Here is a 26,702-nt window from a genome sequence, read left to right as displayed (position 1 = left end):
ACAGACATTGACGGTTTTATTTATATCAATGAAATTCTACTTATACAGATATGTTACGTCCATACTATTTTCCGGCTTAAATCTCTTCCGAACAATTTTCAAATTCAAAATTGCAAACATTGACAAATTTGACAGATAAGTGAAACAAAAGATACGAAAAACCATTTACATAAAAGAGACAGTTCTATTTTTAAATGTCGAATCGTATCGCTGTCTCTTTCTTCGCCTGAGCTATGACGAAAATTCGAGTTTTTCGAGATTGTTCGAAACAATCGAATTTTCCTCATAGCTCAGGCGAAGAAAGAGACAGCGATACGATTCGACGTTTAAAAATATAACTGTCTCTTTTCTGTAAATGGTTTTTCGTATCTTTTGTTTCATTTATCTGTCAAATTTGTCAATGTTTGCAATTTTGAATTTGAAAATGTTCGGAAGAGATTTAAGCCGGAAAATAGTATGGACGTAACAGATCTGTATAAGTACAATATCATTGGTTTTTGTGCTTTGTCCAATAACTAGTACTGTCCAATCACTAGTCATGTTTTTACGAAGTTCTCCACAAAAAAATACGATTTGTCAAATATTATTATTTATGGTAATTTGTAAGTTTGTCACTGTCAAAATAATTCCAAAATAAATGTGGTTAGGTTTTTAGATGTTTTTATTTTATTGAAATAATTTCGTTATTTAATTAAAATATAAATAAATTTACTAGAAATCGAAATAAAATGCTTGCAAAACATTTGAGTAAGTTTTAGTGCAAGAGTTTAAGTTTATTTTCTGATAACAACAATGGCAACTTTCATAAAAGTTATTCCTTTTTATCTTCAGGATTTCGGGCGTGGAATATCATATTTTCGCGTAAAAGTTCCACTACGGTAGAAGCGAAGCCTATAGAAAATACTGAAACAAGTAAGTTAAAAATGACCACCAATAAAATGCCACAATTTATCTGTCAAGCAATTTTTTACTTATTTTCTATTAAACTAAATGTTTAATAGAAAATAAGTAGGAGGCGTCGATTGACTGAAAACTAAGCTAACTAGTGACACTCCTTTAAACTCTTCTATTTCATTATATTTACCTATCTGCAAATAACAAAATGTGTATCATATGTAATACAATAGTATGTGCTGGTGTGGTGTGCAAACATAGTACAATCTGTTTTCATAATCTTTTGTATTGTTTGTATTTTACAGCTACTGTATCGGAAAAGAAAAACCCTTTAGAATATCCTGATTACTTTCAAGTTCACAATTTGTTTACTGTGAAAGATTTGTTTGATGCCAGAGTACATTATGGTCACAAAGAAGGTTCCTTGAATGAACAAATGATACCATATTTATATGGCTCCAGACTTGGACATTTAATCTTCGATTTAGACGTAACAGCTGAACACCTAAGAAAAGCTTTGAATTTTACTGCCCATGTTGCTTATAGAGGAGGTATAATATGCTTCTTTAATAGAAATGCACTCAACGCTCATCTTGTAGAGAAAACAGCAATAGAGTGTGGTGAATATGCCCACACAAGATTCTGGCGGGGTGGTATATTCACCAATGCAAATCACCAATTTGGTGCAATCACAAGGTTGCCAGATTTGTGCATATTTTTGAATACACAGAATAATATTTTAAACCAGCACACAGCAGTGAGGGATAGTGCAAAGATGTTAATTCCAACAATTGGTATCGTTGATACTAACTGCAATCCCAATCTTATTACGTACCCTGTGGCCGGAAATGACGACACACCTGTGGCTATAGAACTCTACTGTAAACTATTCAAAGGAGCAATCATGAGAGGAAAAGAGGCAAGGATGAAGTTCTTACAAGAGGAAAGTTAATAAATACACTGTGATGAAGCCAGTAACATATTTTATATAGTAACAATTTCATTAGCATAGACTATAGAATAAAGTAAAATTAACACTTGATTGAACTATTTTACTTCAAAAGATAATATAGATTTTTAAAGTCACCCATGGTAAAAGTATCCTTTTAAAATATTTTACAATATTATGCAAATTATGATTGAAAAGTGAGTATTATGCATTTATCCCATTTTAGCTTTTACCACTGCTAAATAATTTTAAGTATAATGGTTTTTTAAAGAGAAAACTTTTTGGTGTGATATCACAAAATGAACTATGATAAACTGTCAATTTAAAGTGGGATTAAATTTTTGGTCCACAAATTCCTGTTTCCTAAAATTATTTTATCCCAGAAGAACTTTACGCATCATGTGGGACGAGTGAGGATTGCTGTCAACCTCTCTGCTCTCCCAGCTGCCTGTGATGCATTTGGAACTGCATAGATATTGTAATAGCGGGATCCTATAGCGACCACAGAAGTCAACAAACTTGATATGCTCCACACGGTTGTCGAAAAATACACCTGAAATAAAAAAAAAAAAAATATTATACGTTATGAAATGGACCAATGGGGATATCAACAGTCCCTACGATTCGGATATGGAAATTAAACGCGTTATTATTGGCAAATCAAAGCTAAGCGCAAGCTTTCATTAGCTGTTGGAAAGTTATCGAAACCGTATCGAATTTCGTGTTATGAATCAGGTGAAGGTCCCAGAAGACTGTCAAGACGTATCATAATAATTATGTTACTAACTCCTCTGATTTTGGACCTTTTGGTTACTAATTGTATGACGCCAAACAGAACGTAAACGGTATTTGAAACCCCTAGTCGAACCGGTCTTGATGCTATTGGCACTACCTCATGAATAACCATATTTTAATGTCGTAAATGGACACTCGCAATACTCTGTTAAAAGTAAAGCCCTTTACCCCTTAACTAAGTTTAAGTAAAACCCACACCTTCTCTTGGACAATGGTGAAAAACGTCCTTATTACGCGGCAGCGAAGCTACGCGACACTAAACAATATGTGAATTGTGAAGTGTTGCATCTGCTGCTGTGTGGCTTGGTCATGAAGCGGACAATTTTATTACATCCATACTAATTATTATGTAGATACTAACATTTTATATTATTAATGCGAAAGTGTGTCTGTCTACTACCTCTTCGCGCCCAAACTGCTGAACCGATTTTGCTGTTTGGTATGGCTTTGAGTCCCGGGAAATGACGTAGGATACTTTTTATCCTGGAAGGTGCGGTTTCGCAATAAACGTGTTTTGGTGCAACGGTGTTGCGGGCGCCATCGAGTTTCTACCTTTGCATTTGGGGTTGACACAGCACTGTGCCTGTTTCAAATAACCCATTAATGTAACTGGAATATCCCCGGTTCTGATGGGTATTTCGTGTAGTTTGATGGAACGAGCTGCTAGTTCCAGGAGCGAGGGCGGCTGGAGAGTCATGTCTCTCACGAACCGCACGACCAGTGGATTGTCTCGGAGACTGAGCTGAAATATCAAAGATATCATGGTCAGTTTCGTTATTGAAAATTAGAAGACGTGTCAGGGTATGATTTAAATGGCAAGATTATGGTGGTAAGTTGTGATGCTAATTATTGCTGTTAAGTTGTTAACCTAGATCCTAGAAGAATTGCCGAAGATCGCCGATGCGAGAGAGAGAGGCATCAACAACGCTATCTCACCGATAGTTTCGTATTAAAATTTTGTTAACATCGAAAATCGAAATACATAGACTATTTCGCGGCTCGTGACTCGACGCATCGCATTTTCAACTTCTATAAGCTGTTGATTTTTATGCATGGATAGGACGCCACTTTAGTCGTACCATAATATGCACAATGCATGCCATTATAGTTTATTTCTATTCCTCTAGTAACGAGACATTTCTATTTTCTGGGTCTTATAACTCTTATATCTGACTAGGCATTATCATGCGAGCGCTCGAGAAAATGTAATCTCAATAATATGTCATGTTTGTTTAAGGGTTCTTATCAGTCTTGGTGTTTTATACTCTTATATCATACCTAACGATGATTGTGCATAATACAAACCTCTGTCAAACATTTTAACTTGATAAGTTGGGTTGGCAAGGTCTTTAGTTTGTTTTTGTGTATGTGCAGGGATCTCAGTTGGTTCAAATTAGCGATGCTAGCTGGTAACTGCTCGATGAAATTATCGTTTAAGACCAACGCTTGCAGCGATTTTAATGCTCCAACCGAATCCGGGACTTCGGTCAGTTGATTTCCTGCCATCGACAGAACTTGCAGACTGTAAATGAACAAGAGAACAGAAGTTGATAAAATGTTTGCTATATTGGGATAATTAATAACTTATGTAACGTTTAAGTACAAGAGCATGAGTTGTTTTAACAATGTAGTTGGACTACAATCTACATAATTTAGTCAATAGGTTAGATTGTTTCTTCGGCTTAACGGCAACTTTGTTTTTGTCGCTGATCGCTTCCTCATTATTATTCATGTTTAAAGGTTATCAAAAATCTTGTCCTGCGGTATCGTTCGCGTGCCCTGTCGGTCGTCCATATTATTGGGTGTAACTTGTAACTTATATTATCATTTAGTTATGTTTAGACTTTAGAGATATAAACTATGAACACGTTTAGTTTATCTTTATGAGACAAAGGCCTAATCTTCTAGAGTTACTTAGTCATCAGTACAACATAAAAATGCCAGGGCAATAAGGCCAACCATAACCTGCAGTAATTGCGCATTTATAGTACAAAGACGTAGCCGTCAATACTATAAATTGAACGGCACTATTATCCTATTAACGTTTGGTCTAATCTGTTACAGGTCGAGTCCCCGCTTTTAGTATTCAAAGCAGCTTTATCTGAATATCACGCGAATACTTCGTGACTCTTTTGAATCTCGTATGTATCACAGTCTGCATACTTTTTAGCACACACTGATAAATTTGAATGTAGACTGCTGTGTAGTGGGCAAATAATGATAGGCTTTTGATAACAGAAAGTACCAGAAATGACAATAATTTTATTTAAACAGTTTTTAAGAAACCATTTTATTTCATACTTCATTATTATGAGGCGTTTGGACCAGATTTTTATTTCCACAAAATGAGAAATGGATTTGATTGGACCTCACCTTTGAGCTCTTTTTAATGATAACATCAAGCTACTTGAAAATAATTATTTTCATGTACTTTTAAAGGCAGATATGAAAAATAATTATAGTTTTTTTTTTCTATGGACGCTTCACATTACACCACGTCAATCTGGCCCCGTGGTAAGTACCTGAAGGACTTATGTTACGGGTACCAGACAACGAAAATATATTTAAGTAATACTTTTATACTATACATAATATATTTAAGATTTTTATTAGGTATATGATACAAATATTTAATACACATCCATGACCTAAGAACTTAGAAAACTTTTTGTTCCGTCGGCGGGATTCGAACAGCCCACCAACTAAGCCACAGAGGTCGTCAAAGAAGATGAAGATACTTTGAGTTCCGAGAAAGGTTAGGATACTTTTTATCACGGAAAAATGTACGGTTCCCCGCGATAAACGAATTTTGACGCAACGGAGTTGTGGGCGTCATCTAGATGTAGATAGATTCGCTTGTAATTGGTTTTAACTTTTAATACGCAGGTACGTAGGTGATTACTTACTACGTTTTACGATTACTTGCATCGTGAATTGCGACTGCTAATCTGTTGTTATTAGTATTTCTAGGAATGATTCAGCTTTAACAGAACCATAACAAACAATATCAAGCTAGATAAGTTTATTAGCAATAACAAACATTTAGTTAATTTACACTTTTCCTATAAATTTTGAAATGCTAATGATTTTTTGGTCATGGAGTTAGTTAAGTAGTCTAGGAAGTTAGCTTCCTCAAAATGTTGAATAGGTTTAACTCCAGTGACAGTGATATCGTGTTGATTTATATACTCCTCTGCTTCGTAGGGTGATCTATTTAGTTCATCAGGGGATAGTAAAAATATTTTTTGAGGATTGTTGTAGTGACATGGAGCTTCAGTCAGAACAACGAATGTTTTGTCCGCCGGAAAACTCTTTCTTCCCAAATACATAGTTAATCGATTGGGCTGTAAGCGAAAAGATGCATCATTATATTATCCCTCTTCGTAATACCACTTTTCTCAAGTTTATAAATCGTTGCAGTTTGAACCACGATATATAATTTAAGGGGATGAGAGCAGAGCAGCGTCCGACTACGGTCTACGAAAGAATACCCCGCGCTCGCTTTCCTCCCAATATTTTTGAAAAATCCTTGGAACAGTCGGGTGGAGTATGCCTCTATCGTGACTTGCGAATGGCAACAGGTAGTATCATTAAGGATTTGTTTGTTTTGTTTGAAAATAGAACTCGGTCATTGTTTTTATTTTCTTTTTGAAAACTTATGTCTTGGATACAGAAGAGTTTCTTAGTTCGTCTTTTCTATCCCTATGTTCTTTACTGTTTTGCGCCTTAGTGACAAACCCATAACCAGATACTAGCCTGTAGCAGTAGGCTGTACCTAAAAATCCTCCAAACGGCCGGATTACGTTTTATTATATTTAAGTTAAAATCATTGGTGCCACGACATTGTACTTGCAAAAGTTACGTTCCTCTTTTAGTTTTAAGTACTTTTTTGGCCGTATACGATCTTGCTGCACTAACACGCAGATAAAGTTAGACGTAACAGCTATAATGAACCTTTTCTACACTGCACACTACATAGTTAAGCAGTTGAACTTAGAAGTGTGTGATAATGTACGCTTTTGCAATGCAGGAGGCGACCCCGAGACGAATAGGCCACGGCCTTGGGCCAGTGCTTTTGCTTGCTGTATTTGAATTTCTAATTTAGGCAAAGAATACATAACAAACGTTAAGTAACTATTGTTAGGTATTCTTACTCTTGTCTTAGATTCCAAAAGAATATTAGTTACCTACTTAGATATTAGCCCAAGACTATTCTGGAATAAACAACAGCAAAATATAATTTCTAAAGATTGTAGATAATCAGTTGAATAAATTATTTATGTTCCTAAACTTTAATTAACTAAAACAAGTAATCAATAACCATTAGCCAATGGATCTTGTGTGTGCACAAGTGATCAAAGTACTGGCTACTGCACTATAGTTCTGCATGATCTAAGGTACCTGTGACTTATGAGGTTAAAATTGTATTGTAAAGATTAGTTTTCTTATTATGTTTTATAAGTACTTATGTGAGTAAATAAGCATTTTAAAAGTAAATATATTACTTACCCATTTAGTTTCCAGACATCTTTGGAAATGTTTACTATTTTATTAGCTGCTAAATAAAGAAACCGTAGCGACGATAAGTCTAATATTTGTTCTGGGAAAAAATTAAACTTGTTTCCACTCAAATTGAGTTCCTTGAGCGTGTTTTTTGAGGCACTGAAGCATTTCGGGAGCGACTCATTTGTGAGATAATTGTGTTTTGCCCTCAAAGATGTAAGAGGACAATATTTAAATACGTCAGGTAGAGAGGTGAGACGGTTGTTGCTGACATCAAGCATTCTCAAATTGCTAAACTTGTTTAAGGATTCTGGTAGTTTCTGTATTCGATTGCCATGAAGAAGGATAATTTCATAGTTTTCTGCACAATCTTTCTCTTCAATTATACCTATTAATTCCGTTGATATTGTGGTACAGTCTGCGAGTCGGCTGGATAGGTCGAGTGTTTTTTGCTCCCTGCTATCACTATCGCAGCTGTCTGATGTATAGCACTCCATATTGTACGAAGCACGTAATGTTGCCTTACAAAGTTTTTATCTTCAAGTTATGAAACGCAGCATCAAATTCACATTATCAGTAGGTACTTAAATGTAATTTACACAAACACACAACATGATCCTTCGCTGCGCACGCGCAACGCGCAAGTGCGCAACTGTTTGACTGCAGCTGAATAGTTAATGAGCGAATGGTGTGGTTATACGTAAATAATAATATACATAACCTATTTGATAAGATTACGCTAGATTGAGAACACCAGTGGGCGGACGACAGCAACAATAATTCGTCGTTCATTTAAATTGCATTTTAATATTATGTATTTAAAGTTTAAAACCAAAACCAAAAAACAGGTTTTAGTAAGTATGCGTAAGGGTTTTGGATGTCCAAAAATAAAATATTTATTATACCTACGGTGAAATACTGTCATCATCAAACATTACCGTTCATTGCATTATAAATTACAATAAAATAAACACAAGACTTCTCTTAATTTATATTTATTTTACTCCAAGAAATTAAAATATCAAAGGTTAGACTACCCAGTAAAATGTCAAAACCCAAAAGTTCAAAATTTCAAAACTCAAAAAGAATCAATTATTTTATACTGTGTTGTAGTCTATGACCATAGACTACAAAATCAAAATTGTTAGGCATCTTTTATGTTCAATAGATGGCGCTGGAACGAAATATCTCTTGAGCAACGTGCAGCTTGAAGTAGGTATGACGTCACATTTATTCATTCTTCAGTAGAGTGCGTTTCATCGAATAGTTCCTTTGCCGTCATGTTGGCATTACTGTCTGTCAATAACGTAAACACGGCTGACATGCTCTGCGAGTATGCATAAGTTTTACTGTGATTTCGTGAGAAAATCATGCCGAAAACATTAAAGAGTGGTGAAAGAATGATGGTGTTAAGAGTGAAAGTATTTTGTGAACGTGAAAAACGTAACGGGGGCCCAATAAATGTGAATAACTCAGGTTGCCGCCATTTCAGCTTAGTGAAATAGGGTTACCAGCATCAGTTTAATCACCCTGAAATATAGTAAAACTTATGAATACTCGCAGAGCGTGTCTACCGTGCTTACGTTATTAACAGACAGGAATGCCAACATGATGGCAAAGGAACTATTTAATTAAACGCACTTTTAGTGACGAAAACTACAAACATGCGTCATGCGAACAAAGTCGCGGGTAAAAGATAGTACTTATATTATTATTATCAGGGCGAGCGAAGCGAGACCTAGTATATCCCACAACCTGTACATTTTGTGGTACACTTTACGGAAAAACTATCACGCCTATTGATTTGTGCTTTAACATAGTAATTTTTATTTACATAATATGTGTTATCATCAGTCAGTCAAGGTGTAACGACGCGAGCCCTCACAAAGCTAGGCTTTTAGCTAGTAAATGCGAAAGTAACTTTGTTGTTTGTTTGTTACGCCTTCACGCATAAAGTACTAAGCGGATCATCATGAAACTTTCATACGTACACATTGTCTGGGGTATGGAGAAGGACATAGGGTACCTTTCATCCCGGGAAAAGGAACGGTCCCCGAGGGATAGACGTTAACGCAGGATAAGCCGCGGGTGAAAGTTAGAATTATATAAAATTAGGGAATTATTAAAAGTGTTTTGTGATAACATGTTATTATCTCCCCTAATTTAAGGTAGCACAGTAAAGATAATGAGGCAACACTAATTTGCATTAGTGCCAACATGACGGCAAAGGAACTATTTGATGAAACGCACTATACACATTACGTTCCGTTAAAATTTTGAAAATTAATAGTATCTAGAAAATAGTTTTATCAAAGGAAGAACTTTGAAATTTTAGAGCGCGGAAGGTATGAAGACGGATTTTTTTGAGTTTCCAGCATTGTTTTCATAGAAAAAGTTGTTCATTTTGACGGGCTCATTTGATGGTTTTAAATGTGCTTAAGCACAGTCTGTCAAAAAAGACAAAAGTGGTAACATCGTAGTGTTCGCGCCTTAGCTGCGAACACCTACACAATCGTCGAGCGCGGCCGTTGGCGTTCTTCCATCCCACTCACACGCACGAGAACATTCGCGGCGCGGTACGAGGTACACCGCGAACCACTTCTATACCGTGGACGCTCATATTTCAAAATCATTAATATAATGTATTTGTATATATTGTATTTGTATAAAAAGTACAGTTTTCATTTATTCTCTTAAGTTTGAACGAACAGTAGTGTCATCCCTTTTTTCTTAGATTGATTTGAAAGGGACGACACTGCGATGTTGCCACTTTTTAATTTCATGACTTTTTTGACAAACTGGAACATAATTGAACTTTATAAAGATAATGGCGTATCTTTGTAGTAAAAATGACAAAAATTAAGATCAATTTTTTGTTCCTTTGACAGAACTGGAGCCATTAAGAAGACGCCTGGCCGAAGTCGCCGCTTGGTCACAATTGATTTAGTCACTAAATTAGGACAAGTGGAATCAAAAGCTTCTAATTAGTCTTCTTTTTAGGATCCTAATTAGAAGAACTTCTAAATTTAGTCAAATGGAATAAGTGCTTTAGCTTTACCCACTGAGCCATATGAAACTATAAAAATTTAAACTACTTTATAGTTTAAAGTCGTTTAAATATGGAAGTTACTGTCGCACTCGCTACTCGCTAGATGGACTTTACCCTCCAGACCATGAAGCTATTATAGAGAGGAGATGGCCTAAGCAACTGTGCACTGTGATTTTCAACTAGGTCCTGACGTCATCATTGTGGGCGGGGCTTAAGTCAGTACACTTTCAGCGTTTGTCAGGTGCACACGTAACGAGACTCCCAAAAAATTAGTGTTTTTTGCGTTGTTAACAAGGAAAGGATGAAGTATTGTGTTTTATAATGTCGAAAACACTCAGACAGACGTTCTGAATTTCTGATAATATAAATACCATCATATTTCATTTGTAAATAATTTTAAATGTAATTTACATATAAAAGTTTTAGAACATTTTAGCTTTCAGCGTTAATTATACTACTTGACACTAGATGGCCAGACCTTTGAAAGATAATACAGACGTAAATGCTTATAATTTTGCATAAGTTTATTGCAATAATCATACTTGAATACTTAAAACCGTGATACACTTTGTCTTAAACACATTTAATAGCTAAAACCGTAGGTACTTATATAGCTTTTATTATCATATTACTTATAAAGCGCCATCTGTCGTCATCTTGGATAACTACTATGAACGTAACAAATATCCAGGGCCGTATTTAGAATTAAATTATTAATCGACTTCCAACAAACGAGGGGGTTGTATTTTTATTAAGTATCGCAATGACACTTTGTTTGCTAATGTTGATTGTTGACGCGCGCGGCTGATATTTGGCCAGCCGTAGGGTCGACAAACAAAAACGTTTTTAATTGCGGACATTTCTTTTAAGTTTTTGTTTTTTTTTTTTTTGTGATAATAATAGGTAATATGTGTTATTATAGTAATTGATTAATAAAATAATAGCTGAATGAAATAAAATTATCAATGAATGTGTCATTGATAAAATATTACCACAGATCTTTTTCATGAAAATTTTGGATTCGCTCAAAAATAAAAAAATAAAGTACTTAACTGAAAGAGTTGAAGCTGCCACGGGGTTGACCAAAAACAAGGTCATACCTTAAGGTTGGGTTGCACCAGAGGCGTGGTTAAAGTTAAAGTTAAGGTTATAGTTAAGGTCAATTTAACTTTAACCTTAACTTTGATCGGAGAAATTGACAGGTGACAGCTGGTCCAACAAGGTTATAAATGAACGTGGGTGGGGGCGCTGCTGGTAAAGGAGAACTGTCAAAAATGGCGTTTTTTGTATGATGACAGCGTTAGTTCCTTTTTTCGTCACGCGCATTTAAAACCTTGTCGAGCTCTATGGTTATGGTTAAATATGGCGTCTTGATGGCGTCAATTTTAAATTTTAACCAAGGATTTGACATTTTGCATTGTAGTTAAAGTTACACTTAAAGTGAAAGTTAGTTGGTGCAACCCAGTCTTACGGCCGTTCCCAATATTTGATCTATCTCTGGTTTTGCACTACTAGAGATAGGAATAGCTCACAATTGACATAAAATATATGTCTCTAATGTCTAATGTGAGCTATTCCTATCTCTAATAGGGCAAAACCAGAGATAGATCAAATATTGGGAATGGCCGTTAATGTACAGAATTGGTCGATTACTTACCTATAAATTAATGCTATCAGAAAATTTTGCTAACGCTACTTTTTTAGCAAACAAAACTATCATTGCGATCCCATTCTGATCGAGCGTGGATTATCATCTTTCATGTACTTACCATCGAAGAAATTGATTCATAGTCCATAGGCCGCCCCCCCCTCCCCCTATTACCTCTTAAAAGGCCGGCAATGCACCTGTAGCTCTGCTGATGTTGCGAGTGTCCATGGGCGACGGAAGTTGCTTTCTATCACCGGTGGTAGGCATCATGTAGACGTTCAGAGAACATTTGAAAAAATTTATTCTGAATAAAAAAGTTTGAGTTTATCAGGTGACTCGTTTACTCGTATGTCCCCTTATTTTACATTAAAAAATCGGTCAAAATACTAACCCTTACTTTATTAATTGCACTTATTTAATAATTAATAATATACATTTTTTAAAGTTCTGAGTACGTCCCATAATATTCAAGAATTTTGACATCTAGTGTTAGATACCTAGCTGAACTACGTAGTAACATCAACATCGACCTAAGCTAGTAGTTTTGCTTTTAGCCGATAGATGAAAGATTGAAAAGTGGGCGGAGCTTGACACCCCCTCACCCCGCAAATTGTTACGCGTCGTTTCTTAAGGAAATTCGATTACGACACCTCCTCTCTATATTAGCTTCATGCTCCAGACGGACTTCCCCAAGTTGACCATACATGAGATTTTAATAGTAATATGATTATTATGAACTATGAGTATTTTCGTGAATTATTTATCATATTATTTACAATTATTCAATACAAATTACAATACATTACTTATAAAAATAACTTTCGAATATTTTCGAAAGTGCGTATAGTGAAACGCATCGGTCATACGTCACAGATCGAAGATGCGATCAAGCCCGAGCGAAATCCGAAATGAGCCGAATGAAGCGAACATGTCTGTGAAGTCCGAGAAACTAAAAATTTGTCGTTCACTGTATTGATGTAAATTTTAAAAATCTAGGAAAATGATATTGTAAAAGTTTATTGAAACAGTTTTATTAACATTTTAATGATATAATAGTGTTAGTTTTGTTAATATAGTCCAGAACGTTGTAAAACATCGGTAAAGTGCGAGAGTTTAGTGCGAGTGCTAGCAAGGGTGGTAACGAGAAATGTGAAGTAGTATCTATGAAGTTCAGGATTCGGCCGTTTATTTTATACCTATAATAATGAGCGGACGCCCTAGGACCACATCATTCGCCGAGGGCAGCAAATCCGTTCGAAAGACATTCGATAACAATCAACCACCCAAACCACCTCTCGGAGGAGTAAAAATTAGCAGTGAGTACCACCTAACCATTCTTTGTCGGCCATCGTGATTTCTTAGACTGACGTTTCCTAATTCTGACACTAGTATGGCTGCTATCTACTAAATCTGCGTAGTATTAAGATATTTCAATTAAAGTTTATTATACGAGTATAACATACGATATGTTTCAATAAGATATGGCTGCGGGATCGAAGCTAGATCTGCCACATAAGCTCCGGCTTGCTTTGTGACAGACATCGATATAGTGTCAAAATATATTAGAAAAGTTTCAAACGTCATTTTTTGGTTAAATATTCGTATGCTTTTTATACTTTATCCGCTTGTTCTACTTCGTATAGTACAGTTTACCCGCCTGCCAACTAGTTTTAGGTCTGAGGTTATAAATTGCACACTGAAACCAATTGCTAGAAGTAGCTTCATATTTGTAGTAGTTTCTACCCTAATTGGTCTTATTCTTGTCCTTTTAACACCAGATATTAATTAAAAATGCAAATTATATGTGTAGCTATATCTATTCCATAGTAACTTTTCTATTCCCAATATGCTATTGCCTTCCTTCCTCCAGATTTCTTGAAAAGAATGATGAAACATGCATGCTTATTTGACCAGGGCAAGGCATAGGATAGGATGATTTTTATAGTTGACACATCATATTCATGTTTGTATTATCACAGCATGTAAATTACTGGTTCCATTTTAATGAATTGAGGTATCAGTAGACGAAATAGCTCAGGGTAACATAGGCTTCAAAAAAATTAAGACAAAGGCACACAGTCTAACAAATAGGTCTCTTACGGCCGTTCCCAATATTTGATCTATCTCTGGTTTTGCCCTACTAGAGATAGGAATAGCTCACAATTGACATTAGGGACATATATTTTATGTCAATTGTGAGCTATTCCTATCTCTAGTAGGGCAAAACCAGAGATAGATCCAATATTGGGAACGGCCGTTAACCCATCAACTCCCAACTCCTCGCGATAACAAAAGATTTCCAACAATCCGTGATTAAGTGATTAATTAATGCAGCCCAATAAAAGGTTGCTTATACCTTCAAAATAACATAGAAGTCATAAGTTTTGATATACATGTACATTTTGTGCATATTCATAATACTTTTATTGTGACATGTCAATAGCAAAAAAATCATAATTTTGGCAGAACCCCGTTGAGTATGGAACTTCTGTAATCTTTAAAATACTTGTACTACGGCCAGCCATAGACGGACCTTCTTGCAGTTGGTTCTTGACTTAACACTGTCTGGCTGACTGATCTCTATACAGCAACCGCTGTACGATCAGGCATAGATCTGCAATTTCCATACTAAATTCATATACAGGCCACTTGAGCAGTTGTTGAGTGTTCGGTGCAAATTTCAACCTCTCTAAAGCATTCGGTCCTGACTGCAACTTGCGGTCTGTCTATGGCCAGTCTTAGTTATACTTATAATATTATCATTTGGATTGTAAACAATCTTTTGTGGTTTTTTTAATCTTTAAACTTTTTTTTATTGAAACTTACTTCTAACATAGTTACACAACATGTTTACAATCAATTATTTATAATAATTTATTTATTTATTTCAATTTAGAGCATCGTAAAGTGTTTTGGGCTCTATCATAGCATTCTGTTAGTATGGAATGTATAAAATAACAATCTGTATTATAGTGAACACATAAGCACACAGCTCAGTTTTAAATTTTACCTTAGCCCCTCATTTTTACTTGCTACTGTATCTTTTTTCAATAAATCTACATTTAAAAATATATATCTTAAATAGATATAAGTATCGAGGAACTACTGGTCCGATTTGAAAAATTATTTTACTGTTGGATAGCCCATTTATTGAGGAAGGCTATAGGCTACATTTTATCACGCTAGGACTATTAGGAGCGAAGAAATAGAGAAGAAAGGGCTTATTTGAACGCTAATCTCAGGAACTACTGGTCCGATTTGAAAAATTCTTTCAGTGTTAGATATCCCATTGATTGAGAAAGGCTATAGGCTATATTTTATTACGCTAAGACTAATGGTAGCGAATAAATAGAGGAAAATGTGGAAAAAACGGGGGAAATTATATGAAAGCGCTAATCTCAGGGACTATTGGTCCGATTTAAAAAATTATTTCAGTGTTAGATAGCCCATTTATCGAGAAAGGCTATAGGCTATATTTTATCTCGCTAAGACTAATAGGAGCTAAGAAATATAGGACAATGTGGAAAAAACGTGGGAAATTATATGAAAAGGCTATAGGCTATATTTTATCACGCTAAGACTAATAGGAGCAAAGAAATAGAGGAAAATGTGGAAAAAACGGAGGAAAATTATTTGAAATTGCTTATAATCTTAAGAACTACTGGAGCAATTTTTATGTTAATTGGCATTTGCCAATTAACATAAAAATTGCTCCAGTTTCCGCAAAAAATAGCCTTTGTTCCTTCACGTGGTCTATTCTTCATATTTATGAAGAATAGACCAAGTGAAGGAACAAAGGCTATTTTTTGCGGAAAAATGTACGGTTGCCTGAAATTCCTAAATTACGCAAGTAAAGCCGCGCGGAACATCTATACTTATATAATAAAATCGTAGGAAAGTCAATTCTGTACATTGAATATTTTTGTACAATAAATAATACTTGGGATGTGATCTACTATGCTAACGCGGACGAAGTCGCGGGCAACAGCTAGTAGATATTAATACCTTTCAAAAAATTCCCCCCCCCCCCCCCCGTTTTTTCCACATTTTCTTCGCTCCTATTAGTCTTAGCGTGATAAAATATAGCCTTCCTCCACAAATGGGCTATTTTATATCTAAGGCATCCATTATACGCTCATGCAAGCGTCAGTCAATTCCGTCAATCATGAATTATGTTTGACTGATGGTGACTGATGGACTGATGAATGTATCCAGATTTTCGTCAATCAGCTTCATGCAACCGTCAGTCACGCTCTTATACAGTAGGTTACCCATGACCAGTCACAGTCATGACTGTGGTAAAACTGACAGCAAAACCTACCGTCTAATGGATGCCTAGCACTCAAAGAATTTTTCAAAACGAACCAGTAGATCCTGAGATTAGCGCGTTCAAACAAACAAACTCTTCCGCTTTATAATATTACTGACATAATATTATTATTTATTAAGTATATAAAATTCTCTTGTCACTATGTTAGTTACCATACTCCTCACGGCTTTACTGATTTTTACCAAATTTTATATGCAATATTCAGTAGGTCTGAGAATCGGCTATTGTGTACTTTTTATATTGATAATAGTGCATTTGTTGAATAAATAATAGTAAATTATTACATTTTTGTGCGACGGGATAGCGATGGATGTTGCCATTGTGCCATACTTATTTAGTCACTTCAGTAAAATAATACGGGCGAAATACTTTATATGGCAAAACAACGTTTGCCGGGACAGCAGCAGTATCTATATATTAATACGTGAGCCAAAAACTTTGTATCCCTTTTGACGAAAAATTATGCTCTTTTATTTATGGTTGAAGTCGGTTGACAACAAGTTGACAAATTGAAAAAGGATTATTGTTTTTTTTATTTAATTTTAGATACTATTAGACAATGCTTAAACGGCCAGTCTGATATATCAGCTGAGTCCCAGAGACAAGAATTGAAAAAACTATGATGAAGTCAATATTTTTTACAAAATATAGGTAGCAGTCCTAATGTCGTTGCAAGTAAGGTCGAATTTCGACCATTGGGCGATCTCTAGTTAGTATAGATTTTCAGACAAATAGCTTGAAATGTAAATTAAAAAAAACATAAAGATGTCATGATACTGTGAAGGTCTAAAACTCACACTATCTTCAATGACTTTTCTGTCACACATTATTATAAACAAAATGTGTAACTTGTGACAAAATAATCGTTACCATACCTTTATAACTCCCACACCGGTTTCCGTGACGGTGGCCAGTTTCATTGAAACCAGGCCAGTTACGCAGAAGTAATTTTATAGTACCCAAGTGTGTGCGCAATACACAGCAATCTCTATTCCTTTTACTCTCATAAGTCATAGCCCAGTGGGACGGAAGACCGACACGACTGGCGAGAGGTCAGACGCAGGATCGAATTTTTACATGCCCATCCGACGCATGGATCATCTTACTTGTCAGACAATCAGGTGATCAGCATGCATTGTCCTAACCAAACTTGGAAATAACATGTTTCCAACGCGGGAATCGAACCCACGACCTCCGAGTCAAGAGCTATGCTCTGAACCACTGGACTACGGAGGCGAGATATACTGATTGTAATATATTATTTTGTGTGAAATGTAACATCTTGTGTAGAAAAATGCCTATTACCATATTATGCTTGCGCTAGCAAGCTAGTAAAAAGCTTATTCTAGGACCAATTATGACCAATAATATTGGATTGGATAGATGCCTGAGTTAAATAAATAAATAAATAAAAATAAATAAATCGAAGTCCTGAAATGCTTTATTTTGAAAAAAAACTATATTACAAAAAGCTTTTTGAAAAAAAAAGGTTTTAAATGTTTCAAAAGAAGAAAATAAATTCAACTGGGCATTTTCTGAAACTCAACTGGATTTGACTTGAAGCCAAGTCACGTCATTTCACGTCACGTCACGTAAAGTCACGACACGACACGACACAAACCGATACGACACGACACGACTTGACTATTACTTTTCAATTTACTCTCAATGAGCCCTTTTATTTGATAAGTACCCATATTGCAGAGGTGCATTAAAAATAACTATTCCCCTATCTTGGATGAGCCGCCATGATAGATGTAGAATGAAATTATATTCGTTTTCGAGTTACTTTAAAAAAGCCCTTTCATTTAATAATATATTATTGTAGGACTGCATAGAAAATAATTATTTCGCCATCTTGGATGGTCGGCCATATTGGATTTAGAGTGATGTCACATACCATATCGTGCATTGTCATCCAAACTAAACGCGCATGCAAAATTTTAGCTCAATCGGTTAAATAATATATCTACTTCAAAATTGAGTTCCAAAATTCCACCGCAACATACTAACTGTATACATACAGAGCAAGTTAAATAAAAGCTTTTAAAAACCATGCGTTGATTTCTTTGCCAGTAGGTCCCTTGAGATTCGCAGTACTTTTCAGCCCAAATTCCAACAGTGTGCAGGAGCATAATCTTAAAAATATCGGTTCTCCGAATGAATGATGTCTAATAGCGTTTGATATTACATCCACTTGTCGATGTTATCAGGCCGTTATCAGCGGCTGGCGGCGATCTCGCGACTCGCGACCGAGCTGCTGCCAGTTGCCACTCGTCATGTAACTGTGCCAATGTGCGCTGCAAATTGCAATTCGCCTTTCGCTTAATTCATAAATTCGCGGTGGCCGGTCGCAGTAGCATTGCCAATCGATCGTTACTCCCAACTGTGATTAAAGTTTGATATTAAGAATGATAGAACGCGCGAACGGTTTTGATGGTTGTGATGTGATGTGATAAAATATGTTGAGACGTCGAGGCACCTACACTGTGAATTCTGATGCGAGCATTCGTCATGCCATCAAAACTACTACTACTAAATCAAAATCGGGTGAGTCTCGAATAATGCACATCAGCAAGGCATTGCCTTCGCATGATAGCTATGAATTTCCATAAAATATGATTTAGCGACGTCGCTATCGATTTTATAATACCTACTCTAACTTCCTGTGTTCACAATAACAAAAGTTGCGTTTGAATCATGAATGTGATATTTCTGTGGATACACAGAAGATACCGTTAGTATAAAACATGTTATGCGGCGTTTAGATAAAAGCTGTCTTAGTTCACATGAAAATTCGCCAATCGTGTGTAAAATTTAAAATTAATTATGAACCCTTTATTTAAATAAACTTTAGTTAGACCTGTTAGAAGATAAAGCTTCTTAAACGCTCTTGATTTTACAAGGAAAATATGTGGTAAGTTGATAACCAAATTATACAATCATGCAAACATTTTTGGTCCAGCGTCCTTTATTATTGGTAAATAAATAAGTTGTTGCGGTTAACAATAGTAGATATTTGTACAGCTGTATGTTACTCTCACTAAAATATTACATACTTTTAATTATTACTATGTACCTACTTTCAAAAATCGTATTATTATATTTTTTATGCATGATACGTAACAACGAGAAGATTTTTATGGTCACCCTTTCTAATTCCTTCTTACTTTTACCTGAACACTTGCGTCAATTGTGTATGATACCATATTTGAAAAATATTATCTATCTATATCTTAATATATATATTTCTTGTGTGCGTGTGTATGTGACTGAACTCCTCCTAAACGACTGGACCAATTTTGATATCTTAATATATATATTTCTTGTGTGCGTGTGTATGTGACTGAACTCCTCCTAAACGACTGGACTATAGTTGCAAAACTTCTGAAAAATTCCGAATAATTCCGGAATACTTCTGGGAAAGTTTCTTTAAATTTGAATTATTCAAAATGAATTTAATAAAAAAAAATATGAATTTTTATTTATGCTGAAAAATCGTATATTGCATCAATCATCGATCGCCGCCGCGCATAGAGCGTCTCCCGCCGGCCGCTATCACCGCTTCGCGCGCGCCGACTGCCACGGCGAAATATTCGACGGAAACATTGACAGAGTCGTGCGAGCGGGCGACGGCGCGCGGCGGCGCGGAAGGGAGATGCTCCCCGGAGAAGTTTTCCCTCACCCCGCGGAAAGATTCGTACCCCGCATTCGAATGTTTCCGTCGAATATTTCGCCGGAATAATTCAATGGAAATATACGTGTTTGTTTGTGGTTTGTGGTGGTTGAGTGAATTATTTGTTCAGTGGCACATTACGTACTTAAGTAAAATATAAATTGTTTATCTATACCTACTTCTAGGTTTAATATTATAAATGCGAAAGTGCGTCTGTTTGCCTGTCTGTCTGTTACCTCTTCACGCTCGAACCGCTGAACCGATTTGGCTGAAAATTAACATGGAAATACTTTGAGTTCCGAGAAAGGACATAGGATAGTTTTTATCCCGGAAAAATGTACGGTTCCGGCGCGATAAACGAATTTTGGCGCAACGGAGTTGCGGGCGTCATCTAGTTTTATCATAAATTAGTAATGGCGAATGGGATAGATTAATCTCTACTTACCTACTTATTACTTATATCCTATATATCCTATTGTAAGTAAATCAGAATAAAAACCATAAAAAATAAACGAACTTATATGATTAGGTATTATCAAAGAAAAGTAACCAGCCGCTATTTATCGCTAGTAATGATAATAAGCCAAAAAAGCCGTTTCTCGCCGCTTGGCTAATAATGTTAGTAACCGGCATCACATATTCTTAGATACACAACTAAAGATAAATAGTTTACAACTTCCAAGCGCAATTTTCCTCGTTATTTTTGACAGTTGAAATATTCCCAAAGTTTCGGAATATTTCGGAATACTTCCGAAGTATTCGACGGGAATAATTCGGAATCTTTCCCGCCAGCATCTATAGACTGGACCAATTTTGATGAAATTTTTTGTGTGTGTTCGTGGAGATTCGAGAATGGTTTAGATTTACAGTTTGGTCTACTGGAAAATGTTTTTTCAATTAATTTCTTATTTATAAGGAGTTGTTGATTTTGGAATGTTTACATTAGATCCGGCGGACGGCGCTATCATCGCATTCAATATTATTCTATTTCAATTTTAGTTTGTCCTGACAGATGGTGCTACGATTAATTTGAAAAAAATTTTGTTATTCAATTCATGTGCTGATTAAAATATTAAATAAATAACACATAGGCTACAATTTTAACCGACTTTCAAAATGGGGGAGGTGTTATGTTCGTTTTCTTATATTCAACGATTACTCCGCCGTTTGTTAACCGATTTTCAAAATTTTTCTTTTGGTATATAGGGTATCATCCCAATTTGGTATTATATTCAGAAAAGTGGTGATCTGATGAAGGATCCATAAGTAATCGAGGGAACTCCTGAAAACTTATAGGGAAACATATGGTGACTTCGGTTTCGTGAGAAGTATTCTAAGCATATGCTACCAACAAGTAAGATTTTGCACCGAGATATACCTGGTATACCGTGGTTCGGAAGGTGCTGAGAGAATTCCTGATTCTTTATAGATACAAGTTTGGGAGTTTCGGCGTTGTTTTAAGAACAGAAAGCATATGCTACTATGCAAATTACATTCTTCATCATCATCATCATCATCATCACTACCATATTATACCATTTCATAGTCTTTTAGATCGAGACTCGAGTTTGTCAAGCGATAATAAAAAAAAATCTATATCTACCTAATATTATAAACCTGAAGAGTATGTTTGCTTGAACGCGTCAATCTCAGAAACTACAGGTCCGATTTAAAAACTTATCTCAGTGTTAGATAGATCATTTATCGAGTAAGACTCATCATTTATCGAGAAGGTTATATTATATTATTACTCTAAGACTAATACGACAGAAGAAACTCAGGAAAATGTGGGAAAAACGGGGGAAATATTTTTTATGGGAAAATGTACCTACGGATTCTGTAAAATTTCTAATTTACGCGGGCGAAGCCGCGCGGGACATCTAGTAGGTATATAAATACGTGAGCGAAAAACATTGTAACCCTTTTTACGAAAAATGGGGAAACGTAGACGTGCATGAAATTTTGCACAATTATAGTTTATATGGTGAAGGATCGCATCGAGCTAATATTATTTTGATATTATGCTTTTATCATACATTTTTTTAACAAATAAAACATTAAACACACAACAATACGCTACAATGTGCACACTCAAAAAAATGACAGCTTTTCGAGTGACAAGCCTATACATACGAATTATACTCTTTTATTTATGGTTGAAGTCTGTTGACAACAAGTTGACAAATTGAAAATGGATTGTAGTTTTTTTAATTGAGTCTTAGAAACTATTAGACAATGCTTACGCAGCCAGTTTGAGGTCAGCTGAGTCCCAGAGACAAGAGTTGAAAAAAAAATACGATAAAGTCAATATTTTTTTACAAAATATAGTAGTTCTAATGTCGTTGAAACTAAGATCGAATTTCGACCATTGGACGATCTCTAGTATTTAGAATAACTTCAGTTAATCTTTAAACTGTCTTATTAGCGAAGATTAAGACAGGTCACAGGACTAACTGATCCATGTTGTCTGTCATGAAAAAGCATTATTTGACAAATAGCTTTTCCAACGTATCACAAAAAAAAAAGACTTCCACAGGAGTAAGAGCTGGCGCGCACTACGACTTTTAGTCGCGCGATTATTTTATCGACCTACACAAATTCAAATAAAATGTCACTTTATGAAATAGGCTATAGGTTTCATTTTGCTCTACGCTATTGAAAAGCCAGCATGGGTCGATAGTGAATTGTCGGTAGAAAATGAAACCTATAGCCTAATTCATAAAGTGACATTTTATTTGAATTTTGGTCGTTCGGTAAAATAATCGCGCGACTAAAAGTCGTGGTGCGCGCACGACTTTTTGCCGCGCGATTACTTTACCGACCTACAAAAATTCAAATAAAATGGCTATAGCTTTCATTTTCTACCGACATTGGTCTAGCAACCCATGCCGTCGCTGCTTTTCAGTGGCGTAGAACAAAATGAAACCTATAGCCTGTGTCATAAAGTGACATTTTATTTGAATTTTTGTAGGTCGGTAAAATAATCGCGCGGCAAAAAGTCGTAGTGCGCGCCAGCTCTAAGTCATTTTTCAAACTCATCTTTGGATCAGCAGAGAACGTAGTCTCTTTAAATTTTTTTTACAGTCTTGGATCAGATTATGATTAGCGTTTATCTAGTTTATCCAGCTTCTAATCTAGTTTTTGCGGTAATCTTAAACGTAATCAATATTAGTAAAAGCGATTAACGAGTAACCACCCACACAATATCTATGGGCAATTTGTGTGCAAACGTCACATGTTTTATAGTTGTTATTCGCAGCCGACATTGACAACTGATAGCATCTGATAAGTTGTGAACGCTGTTTATAATCGAGATAAAAACGTGTATAGGGACCATCAATAAATTACGTCTCACGATTTTCATGATTTTTAGACCGTGTATATGTGATACCGATATTTGTGGGATCCCCCCCTCCTCCCTATTGTTACGTCACAAATTTGCAATTTTACATGAGTGGCCTGTCTTACCATTTTGGTGGTCAATATTTAAATGCGTGCTTATTGCAGACTAATTTCCTGATTTTGGGACTATCTTTGACTGACTTACTAGCCCTTTGTTGTTGCATTATTACGTTTGCACCGACGTCCTTTGCCTTCTGATTTCTGAGCAGGACCTTCTCTCACGTTACATGTAATATTTATTATTACGAGGGCTGCTATTTATGTATCCGGAACTGGCCACTTACAAGAACAATATTTAAAAAGTAATTACAACATTTGAAAATAGAACTCTTTGGTTGAAGAATACATTTTGTTTCATGTGACTGTCAATTATTTTTCCATTGTGGCGTCATTTTGAAAATTGCGTGTCTTCATTTGCCATGGATTTAACGCGTGAACATTTTCGTGCAATGATTTACTACGATTTTCGGCGTGGGCTAAATCAACAACAGTGCTTTATTCAACTCACCGCAACTTTTGGAGATGAAGCACCATCAAAAACCACTGTTTATCACTGGTACAGTGAGTTTAATCGTGGGCGGTCTATGCTCACGGATGAAAATAAAGAAGGTCGCCCAAAAACAGCTGTTGTCCCACAAAATATAGATGCTGTGCGGGAACTAATAATGCGTGATCGTCATGTTACATATCGCGAGATAGAGGCGTCCTTAGGCATAAGTATGACGAGCATACATAAGATATTACACGAACATTTGGCTGTAAAAAAAATATGTTCGCGTTGGATTCCGCACAACTTGACAATCGATCAAAAACGGGCTCGTGTCGATTGGTGCAAAAAAATGATAAAAAATACAACCGTGGTACGTCAAAAGCCGTTTATAATATCTACACAGGTGATGAATCTTGGATCTATGCATATGACCCCGAAACTAAACAACAGTCAACGGTGTGGGTGTTCCAAGATGAGCCGAAACCAACAAAAGTTACTCGTGCGAAAAGTACTTTGAAGCAAATGGTCGCCTGTTTTTTTGGAATTAATGGACATGTGGCTACAGTGCCATTAGAGAATCGTAAAACGGTTAATTCTGAATGGTATACGACCATTTGTTTACCAGAAGTCTTTCAAGAAATAAGAAAGGACAACCGACAACGCAGAATCATATTACATCACGACAATGCTAGCTGTCACACCTCAGCTGAAACAACTCAGTTTTTGGAGGGTCAAAAGATCGAATTGACTGGTCATCCGCCGTACAGCCCTGATTTGGCACCTAACGATTTCTTTTTATTTCCATACGCGAAGAACAAATTACGTGGTCAACGTTTTTCGAGCCGCGAAGAGGCTGTTGATGCGTTCAAAATGCACGTTTTGGAGATACCTCAATCAGAATGGAAAAAGTGCCATGAAAATTGGTTCCAGCGTATGCAAAAGTGTGTTGATCATCGCGGCGAATATTTTGAAAAGCAATAAAACCATATTAAATGATATATGTCTGTTTCTTTTTTTAATTCCGGATACATAAATAGCAGCCCTCGTATTTATTAATTATTATCGCAACTATGACGTTCTATCTTATCGTGAGTTAGAATATGCTGCATCACTTCAGCACTCTAAAACCTTTGCTTTTCAGAGCATTGGAAAAGAAGTGCCCATTGAGCCCAAACTTTAACCTCGTTGATTAGCAGAACCACATAAAATTTGTGGAAAGCTTAGTACTTTAGTTTAAAAATTATGAATAGGTACGGTACCAATGTTTCCCATCTACAGTACGGTGTTGTGTACGGCCTGATGTGTGCCGTAATTTTATTGGCCGAGAGCACTGCCTCGCAAGTCGCAATTCCACTCGGCAGGTGTAAAAGGCCCTTATGAGATAAAAATCACTGAGCAACGCCGTTTCATTTTGAATATTATGCACAAATCCTCACCTCGGAGAGATATTGACGAACTATCGCAGCAACGTGCGGTGGAGCATTGTCCTGCATCAATATAAAACCTTCACCAACAAACTCGTCATATGGCATGTTATGATATCCTACCACGCCCTGGATGAAGCGATCGGCAGTCAAAGTGCCAAGGCACGGCCCGGTTTCGAACTCAAGATCGGTTTTTGCATCAAAAGAAATACCGCCCCAAACAGTCCACGAACCCCCGCCAAATGGAACCAAATCGTTCTCATTTCCTACTTTCCTGCGACCATTGCTACCATAATGATTGATTTTGTATTCATCAGAGAAGAGTACGGCCCGCCATTCTTCCAACAACCAATCAACGCGAGAATGGGCGAAATTAAGCTGCGCTTGACGGTGTGCTGGGGCTAATCTTGGGCCGTTTTTGTGAAGTCAAACAGCTGCAAGTTTTTGTTGTACAGTTTACTCACTTACTGTAACTCATCTGACTCCCCTTAGTCGTCGTTGCAACTGAACTCCAATAAGATGTGAATTCCGCAAGGACATTGACACCCTTAAACGGTCATCACGTTTAGATGTAGCCCGATGTCATCCTGAACCTGGCCACCTGATAAAGTTTAGAGTCTAAAAACTTCGGTATACTCTTCTAACCGAAGGTCACTTCTAGCCACAAATCGCCGGCTAAATCCAGCTCTTAGCAAAGCCACTACTTGAGAGGCTTTATTTGGAGTACTATCCATATTATCACAAAGAAATTACGTCCAAAATGAACTTAAATGAACAGTTAATTAATAAAAATCGAGACATAACAGAATCAATAGCATATTTTGACCAATTTTATCCATAGGACAAAACCGATCAAGTAGCAATTAAAATGCTGAGTGATGGGCTTGCTTAGTGATTTGTGTCGTTTGTAGTCAAGCACGTTGATACGTATATAAGTAAGTATATATTATAAATTATCAGTTATCACTGATAATTTATAATATATATATATATATATATATATATATATATATATATATATATATATATATATATATATATATATTATATATATATATTTATATATATATATTATATATATATATATATATATATATATATATATATATATATATATATATATTATTTTTTTTTATTTTTTTATTTATTTAAATTCACAAAACACATTACAATCTCAACTAAACAAAAATATACATTTAAATGTAAGATCTAAATCGCAACGTAACAAATATGTGCACACATTAAAATTAAAATATTAACATAAAACTAGCACAATTTTTTGGTTCATATTTTGGACGTTACTTATTTCACTCATAACTTGCAGAGGTAAATATGCTATGAAGGATGTCTTTGACGATTTTAATATATTTATTACGGTTGTTTTCAAAAATGTCCAACTTTAAGCTGTCTTTAGCTAATTCATTATAATATTTTCTAGCCATACGTGTTAAAGGGTTAAAGTAAGAAATATTATTCTAGTAGTAGACCTTTAAAAGCAAATAAATTTGAACGATGAGCTCTACGTGCACTAAACTTGGTATT

General features: G+C 35.8%; 3 protein-coding genes across 7 annotated transcripts in view; 2 read left to right on the top strand and 1 right to left on the bottom strand.

Moving 5' to 3' along the window:
* The first annotated feature begins 626 nt into the window (after positions 1–626).
* Positions 627–1,936, top strand: LOC121734731 (28S ribosomal protein S2, mitochondrial). Its single transcript, XM_042125332.1, has 3 exons — positions 627–747; positions 832–912; positions 1,200–1,936. Exons 1-3 carry the CDS (start codon positions 729–731, stop codon positions 1,844–1,846), a joined length of 747 nt encoding a protein of 248 aa, XP_041981266.1. The 5' UTR covers positions 627–728; the 3' UTR covers positions 1,847–1,936.
* On the bottom strand, positions 1,861–7,831 carry LOC121734730 (leucine-rich repeat-containing protein 58). The gene is made up of 4 exons (XM_042125331.1): positions 7,148–7,831; positions 3,944–4,160; positions 3,191–3,380; positions 1,861–2,396 (listed from the first exon to the last, which is right to left on the bottom strand). Exons 1-4 carry the CDS (start codon positions 7,636–7,638, stop codon positions 2,218–2,220), a joined length of 1,077 nt encoding a protein of 358 aa, XP_041981265.1. The 5' UTR covers positions 7,639–7,831; the 3' UTR covers positions 1,861–2,217.
* Positions 7,832–12,743: 4,912 nt separating this feature from the next.
* The window catches only part of LOC121734914 (glycogen synthase kinase-3 beta-like), a 54,013-nt gene continuing 40,054 nt past the window's right edge, over positions 12,744–26,702 (top strand). For 2 of the 5 annotated variants that reach the window (XM_042125549.1, XM_042125545.1), the window contains exon 1: positions 12,744–13,154. In XM_042125549.1, the coding sequence (XP_041981483.1) occupies positions 13,043–13,154 (112 nt within the window). In that variant the 5' untranslated portion in view covers positions 12,744–13,042. Of the gene's footprint in view, positions 13,155–18,455; positions 18,719–26,702 lie in introns of those variants that run through there. The other 3 variants (XM_042125550.1, XM_042125553.1, XM_042125551.1) reach the window with 3 other exon arrangements.

This window comes from Aricia agestis, chromosome 16 (assembly GCF_905147365.1).
Source record: "Aricia agestis chromosome 16, ilAriAges1.1, whole genome shotgun sequence".
NCBI classification, from domain to species: domain Eukaryota; kingdom Metazoa; phylum Arthropoda; class Insecta; order Lepidoptera; family Lycaenidae; genus Aricia; species Aricia agestis.
This window is presented reverse-complemented; position numbering and strand designations above follow the sequence as displayed.